The sequence below is a fragment of the Nematolebias whitei genome, chromosome 11 (assembly GCF_014905685.2).
Source record: "Nematolebias whitei isolate Nwh7 chromosome 11, NemWhi1, whole genome shotgun sequence".
NCBI lineage: Eukaryota > Metazoa > Chordata > Actinopteri > Cyprinodontiformes > Rivulidae > Nematolebias > Nematolebias whitei.
Genome location: NC_056508.1, coordinates 23,634,120 through 23,641,778, shown reverse-complemented (window position 1 = coordinate 23,641,778; position 7,659 = coordinate 23,634,120). Strand labels below are relative to the sequence as shown.

Genomic DNA, 7,659 nt, shown 5'->3' with positions numbered 1-7,659 from the left:
GTTACACTAGAGCAAATCAACTACATTTTCTTTTGGTTGCCATTTCTCTACAAGCTTAGCTTTGAAATGTCTTACCACAGTCAAGATGGAGCTCAAATAATGAACTGTGGCCTTGAACTTTTGAATTGATTTTGTCCTTTAATTTGATCGATTTTTCCCTTTTTTTTTTAACATGTTTTATTGCCAAAAACACGACACCTAAGTTTCCATGTGAAGCAAATATATTCTAAAACATTAAGAGGCAGTAGTGTAATAAAGGTGATGGCATTGTTAGCTGTACTTCATCACTGTCTGTGTGAACCGCTAATTTATTAATCTCTCAGTAATACAACTGTTCTCTGTTGTGTCTGTTGGACCAGGGATCAGTCTCTCTTTTGACTTTCCTTGATGTGTTTTAATTTATTTATTTGCTTCCTGGTAAAAATGGCAAATGTGTTCAACTGTTCCTCTGTGGTGACTCCATTCAGCATCTGTTTCGTTTTGCTTGCATGTGTTGCTTTGACTGAAATAATAATGTTATCTGTAAAACTGTTTTGTTTCAGGGGTCACATGCTGTAACTGCAATGCAAATATAATTCAACTATTTATATTTATTTGCTCAAAAGGTGGTTAAAGAACTCTAAACACAACTACTGATTTGTAAATAGAGATTTGAAAGGAGTATATAGTGTATAATGTAAAAGATTTTAAATTGGATGACGGAGCATCTCCAGATTACTGCCAATTTATCAGTTTATTGTTGTTTTGTTTTTTAATTTTACATTTTTTATAGAGTATAGTAGAGGTATTTTTAAAGCTGTTCAGACTGTTCTATAAAAGGAGACAAGCTCACACTACACCCCGTTGATCGTTTCAGTTGCCTTATGTCACACAGTGATGGTGTAAAACCAGTACAGAGTCATCAGGATTTACATTGAAATGAATGTTTTGTTTTTGCTTGTTTTTACTGTAAATAAATGCTCTACAGAAGTTTACACCCTGTTTCACATCTTGCCTTTTTTAAATATATTTTAAATGTTGCATGGTTATAATCTTTGTTGTGAAGCACTTATAGTCAGTGACCTGTTTTCTACTGTTTTCTGAAGCCAAGAGGAGAAAGTCCCATGAATGAATGATTTGATGCAGCTGCACACGAGGGTGAAACTGGAGCGATCTAAAAGTAGGTGCTTCCTATTAAACAAACAGATGTGTTCAGACACAATCAGCAGCATCTTCATGAGACACTGAAACAAGGACGTATGCAGTCATACAATAAAAATGGGCCAAACATACTAGTAGGAAATTCACAAGCCGGCAGATAAAATTTAAAAAAAGTTATGCCACATTTTTGTTTAGATTCTAATGCTTAGGATTTGTTTTGTTTATTTGATATACTTCTTGAGCAAAAAAATGTAAAACACAAATATTTTGTTGAGACACCTTTAGCTTGAATAATATAATGTCTTCAAAACTCATGGTATGCATCGTTACGAATTAAACTTTTACTCTTGTATACAGTTTGTCCCCTAGATTGTTGTATTGACAGAGATAAGTTTAACTGCTGTATGAATCTTTTTATCAGTCGGATAGGGGTCTGGACTTAAATCCACAAGTAAAACTGTCCACATGGGGTGCCGTTTGTAAAGTTGCACAGTCAGAAATTAACATCAATATTTTGGTTTATTTAGCTTTAAATAAGAAAAAAAAAAAAAAATTTTTTTCAAAGTCATATTTTCACCATGTTATTTATACATTTATAAATGTAATAATTCCCAACTAAATAGTTAATTTACAAGATAAATATTTAGTTTACAAACTAAATACTTAACATGCAAGTGAAATATTTAGTTAGTAAACTAGTGTACCTAAATTTTAGTTTACTAACTAAATATTTAACTTGCAAGTTAAATATTTCGATTGTAAACTGAATATTTATCTTATAAATTAAATATTTAGTTGGGAACTAGGACATTTATAAATGTATGAATAACATGGTGAAAATATGACTTTAAAAATACTTTTTTTTTCTAATTAAAAGCTAAATAAATCAAAAATATTGATGTTAATTTTTGACAGTGCATCTTTACAAACAGCACCCCATACACGTGCAGCCTAAATCCCTCCTCCACATTTCTGAGCCCTGTGAATTCTGGTATTGTCCACACATACGAGACTGTTTAAAAATTGAGGAGCTACCACAGACTACACAAACACATACACACACACACACGTCAGTATGCATTTCTATGGAAACAAATAGGTGATCAGTTTGGTTTAATCAATTCTTGATTGCTCATCACAGCATTTATATGAGTGATTAAAATTGGGCAGTGATTTATCCTAAGCCAGGGAGTGTATGCTATTATATGCCTAAAAAAATCTAATTTATAGTGACGTTATGCAGAAACAAGAACAACAACAAGCCTGCCCCCCGACTCTTTCCTTAACAAGTTATAAGTAGCTAAAGTAACTCGGATGTTGACAATTCCATCTTAAAATATTGATTTTTTTTCCTTCTGTATATTAAAGCTGCTTTTAGAATTATTTCAGTTGGTCATTATTCAGGCAACTAGGTTATAATAAAATTAATGAATGCACAAATAATGTAGGCAATCTCTTTGTCTTGTCTAAAGTGAGGCACCACACAGCTTTTTCTTCTTGATATTTTATATAAATATACTGATGCTTCAGTGCTTTTGTTCTATTAAAACTGACAATGAGCTGCACACACAACACATCCCCCCCATCCCCCACCCCCCAAAAAATACATATTTAGGAAAAAGTACACCTTAAAAACAGTGCAATGACCTCTTGTAAAACTTAACTGCATTTCAGATAATATATCTTTCAAGTTCAACAACAAAACACATTTAGAGTGCATAAATGTCACCTAGGAAACTAGTATTTATGCTTGGTTATTGCTTTATTAATTTATTAATTAATTGGAAAGATAAAAAGGCACTCTGCTTTTACATAGGTGTGGTTTCTAACTGTTTTGTACATGATATTGATGCGCTTGATGCCTCGGAACCTTTGTCCTGGCTCAGAAACAGGAGGCACTTCAAGTGTGTCGTACAGACCGGAAGTTTGCTTCTCGAAGTCACATTGACCAAAAATTCAACGGTCACGGTTAAATTAGGTAAGTATTCTACGATTTAAAAGTATATTGCTTGTATACATCGTGTTATCCAGTTAAGAAGAGAACTAAAATTCACATTTTATAATATTTTAGAATCGTACGGACTTTTCCCATCAGCCACTAGCTGAGCTAGCACGATTGCTGATAAGGCCAGTCGCTGGCAAGGTGAAAGAAAATACTTTTATTTAAAAAAGATGCTAACATATTTTATAATTTAAATATTCTTAACGCCCTTTATGAATAAATTTCATTTTATATAACATGTCGAGCATTGTTCATTCATTGTTTGCATCGACACTTATCAGGCTCCTTTATCTTAATGATTCGACACCCAGATTCATCATTGTTGTGTTTTCTTTTATGAAACAAATGCTGAACTTTAGTGAATAGATGTAGCTTTAAGGGACGAACGATACGAAGTTTTGTTGCAAGTAGCCTTTTGACAAACAATAATCAGAATTATTGATGACGCCAGTGACACCTACTGGTGCAAGAGGCCAACTTCTAAACTTTAGTTCAAGTAGGTTTTATTGTCATTCGCATCACATGTGGTACAGGAGGTGGAACGAAATTGTGTACCCAGGGTTCCAGTCATCACCCAGTCATCCCAATGTAGATATCATCAAGGGTGTCTGTGGCTGAGTGGTTAGAGCAGTCGTCCTCCAATGCAAGAATTGGGGGTTCGAATCCACCAGCAGTCGCATGCCGAAGTGTCCCTGGGCAAGACACTGAACCCCTCATTGCCTCTGAAGTGTGTCCCATCGGTGTATGAACGTGATAAAGCACTGATTAGTCTCTTTAGAATGATTTGTTCAATTAGCTTTGTAGAGTAGAGCTGTATGAATGGGTGAATGAGGGCACAGATGGTTAGTGTACAGAGCTTTGAGTATCTGGATAAGATAGAAAAGCATAAGTTCAGTCCATTTACCATTTATCATCTGCTTCATAAATATCTGGTACTGTACAAGAAAGGCACAGTAAATCCTGTGTCCTGATGGTCGCTTGCTATTCTCAGAGCACTAACGGTTAGGCTGATGGTTTTCCTTTTACATGTGAACAGCTAGTTCTGGATGTCACCACCAAACTGGTTGATCTACTATGAGAAGGTGCTATTTATTTTGCAGCGCCTCAGACTGTAGAAGTCTTTTTGGATATAAGACGAAACATTTCAACAAGAAGAATCTGTCCAGAAGATCTGACTTAACCTTTTTTTCATTCATTCAACCTTTATTTAGACAGGTAAATCCCATTGAGCCTCGAGGACTCATTTGCAAGAGAGACCTGATTTCAACAAAGAATGACAACAATAGACAGTTACAATTATGTACCTGGATTATTGAGGATGCATCAGGACATTTTGAACAAATGTATTTTTGGTCCTTAAACTTGATTTCAATATTAGCCCAACAACTTTCCCACTGTTTGGTGTGTAATTTTTGTTCTAATGTTTTGCTGTGACTGACAGATTTTTGCTCTTGCCTGCAGGACATCTGGTCATTCAACCTACCATCCCTCATGACTTTGGTTGGTTGATCATCAATAATGTTTGCCTTGAAGATTGTCACACGGTTCAGTCATTTAAGTAGAGCAACTTGTAAGTACAAACAAAAATGTCTTCTTGTGTCTTCTATTGTTCTATGTTTCTCCACTAAAGGACGTGTCTGCATTTCGGCTGTATCCATGTTCCTCTGTAGACAGAACCTGGTACTGTTTGAGTATCATCAATGCTCCAAGTGAACTTGTGTGACGTGAAAACTAGGGCTGGACAAATAAAGTTTTATAGTTAGATCAAAACTGAACTTAATTTGATAAAAAATAATAAGTATTTGACATCTTCAGTCACACTATTTTTAAAACCAACAATTTATCTTCAAACATAAACAAGACAAGTAAAATCAAACTTGTTCGGTTTGGATTCTCTAAAAGCAATAAAGAAAGATAAAAACACTTTTCCACTACTACTTCTCAACCTAGTTTTCTCATTTGGTTAATCAAGTGGTTGTCTACACATTTTGATGTTGTGCTTGCATATAAACTTTACATCTTGAAGTTTTTTCTGTACACCTGTATGCTGTAACATCTGTTTAGGTTCTTCCTGTGTGGTACATCGACCCCCTCTGTTAATGTTAAGTTATGGAGAGTCGTTGGCATTAGCAGTATTTTCCTCAGTGAGGGCAGCAGCCTGGCAGCCAACAAGAATATGATACGTGTAGATAAAGTATCTGTCATATTGTTGCATACCTGCCTTGTGTTTCTAGGACATTAAGATATGAGACTGTAAGACAAAAACACCACATTGCCCCTTTATTTATCTGATACTGTAGCACACACAGCATGATCTCCAGCAGTACAAGGTTGTCACAGATTTATTTGTCCTGTATTAATGAAAGTAGCAAGTTTGAAACAACACGTATATAAAATATGTGTTAATAATATTTTTGTTGCAGTGACCCAGCAACACATTACACTATCTCATGGTGCATTATGCAAATGACACTGGTTGTGTACCGTCCGTCCGTCCATTGCTCCTGGTGTGATTATAAACTTAGCTCTGTCCTTTTTGATGCTGCATGTCCTTGGTGCAATTCACAAGTGTTGCTTGTTGTAATGTAGTGTGTGGAACAGATGCCAACTGTGTCCGAGGCTGATGGGTGCGTTTATACTGGCTGAACAACAAAATAATGCAACTACACAAGGCAGCAGTGTCAAATAGTCTATACTGACAAATACATTGAGTGTTGCTTTAAAAAGTTTCTAAGTGTGGGCCTCTTTACATCAACTCGTGAAATAATCAGCAAGACGGTCACGGGTAAAAACAAAACAATAATAATGCAGTTACACTAAAGCTATGCAGCATGACTGCTTCTTAAGCTGCAGTATGCTATAATCATTTCTTCAATCCAGTACATACTCCACATCATACTCCATGTACATAATGAGACGCATCATGAATGCCACACACACGTCATACATCGCTGGACTTCACAAAATGTGCTTCGTGTCTTCAAATGTGGACCCACTTAGTAGGTATTTTTAGATGTGTTAACATATGTGGCAAAATAAAACAGTGTGACGAGGGCTTTAGTGAATTTCTTGACAACCCCCCCCCCACACACACACACTCACACACACACACACACACACACACACACACTTTTGTTCCTGATTGTTGAAAAAAACTAATTTGTTGAAGTGACTTTTTGACAAACCCTGCACTGATCTGGCAAAAGCACAAGTACTGGTAATATTTCTCAAAATGACTGAAGTTCTTTTCTCTTCCAGGTGCACTTCACGCCCATGGAGGAATTTTAAATGGAAGCATCCAAGCAGCCGTTACTGCCTCCTGCTCCTCTCTACAACAGAAACTCCGAAACTACGCAACAGCAGCAGACAACGCGTCTCCTCCTCGATGGGTCCAACTTGAGCCAGAACTGGAAGAAGCTCTGATTCCGCGGAAGCTATCTATGAGTCCTCTGGAGAGCTGGCTGTCCCTGCGCTACACCCTTCCTTCCCCGCTGGAGTCTCCTCAGCCACAGGAGGACGTCGAGCTGCTGGAGGAGAAGGTGCTGCCGCCCGTCTTTCTGCCTGTTCTAGATGACACGGGGGGCTCAGCAACTCCCATCAAGTGTAAAAATGTTCTTGAGATCCGACGGAGGAAGATGAACCGACATAAATTCAGGAAGCTCCAGAAGAGGATTAAGTTCGTAAAGAGGAAAGTGAGATATGGCAAAGGGACGAGAAAGCAGGTGAGGAGCATTAATTCTGCTGTCAAATAACTGAGGAATCGTTTGAATACTTTGTTTCTAATCAGCTAAAGCATACTGTTTTTAAAAACGTACCCATCAACATGACCAACTGATTGTGTGTTATGTACAGAAAAGATTCGAGAAGGACCTTGAGAGGATTTGGAAGCGAGCTGGACTGAAGCAGCCTCCAGCGGGATGGGTTCCACCTAAACTCTTTATTAGACAACATAGAACCAAAAAGAACTAAAAATACAAAAAAAAATCGAACCTGTCTTGTTTGTGCTGCGTGCTTCAGTCTGGATGACCTCGCACACAGCCCCTCGCACTGCTTCACATCTGTCAGTGATCAGGCCATGTTCCCTCTGTGTGCACAGTCATTTTTAATGTGTACATAAAAGAATAAAGATCTCTGCCATGGCTAATGTTGTTTTTCAGTTTCTTTGTTAAATTAACAAAACAGCTGGTGAAAATTCCCATAAACACACTGTAGGTGGCAGTATTGTGCAAAATATATCTGCAAAGTAATGTAGGTTTCCCCTGCAGATAAATATGCAAATGGTTAAATCTGAACCTGTTTTTAGATCTACAGTCGTTATGTTTTTTTTTTTTTTTTTGGTTTGGTTTTATTTAATTTCAGTTGTTATTTCATTCATTAAAAAATGATGCTAACTAAATGTAAAACTGACCAAAAGTCCAGACATCTGAACAGCAGCTGTTTTACTCCTTACCAAGAAAACAATTCTGTTGTGAAGAACTAAATCTTCTGAATAAAAAATAACCCGTAAATTGACCCAA

General features: G+C 36.7%; 1 protein-coding gene across 1 annotated transcript; it reads left to right on the top strand.

The window, feature by feature from the left end:
* Positions 1–3,037: 3,037 nt before the first annotated feature.
* On the top strand, positions 3,038–7,279 carry aurkaip1 (aurora kinase A interacting protein 1). Its single transcript, XM_037684036.1, has 4 exons — positions 3,038–3,118; positions 4,604–4,712; positions 6,401–6,864; positions 6,995–7,279. The coding sequence occupies exons 2-4, from the start codon at positions 4,661–4,663 to the stop codon at positions 7,109–7,111; spliced, it is 633 nt and encodes a 210-aa protein (XP_037539964.1). The 5' UTR covers positions 3,038–3,118; positions 4,604–4,660; the 3' UTR covers positions 7,112–7,279.
* Positions 7,280–7,659: the final 380 nt, after the last annotated feature.

What these genes read in the sequence shown, in the direction of transcription:
- aurkaip1 (XM_037684036.1), top strand. Translation starts at nt 4,661, where the DNA reads ATGTTTGCCTTGAAGATTGTCACACGGTTCAGTCATTTAAGTAGAGCA. An exon ending in TCATTTAAGTAGAGCAACTT is followed by an intron (nt 4,713 to 6,400) that starts GTAAGTACAAAC and finishes TTTCTCTTCCAG; the next exon opens with GTGCACTTCACGCCCATGGA. An exon ending in GCAAAGGGACGAGAAAGCAG is followed by an intron (nt 6,865 to 6,994) that starts GTGAGGAGCATT and finishes TGTTATGTACAG; the next exon opens with AAAAGATTCGAGAAGGACCT.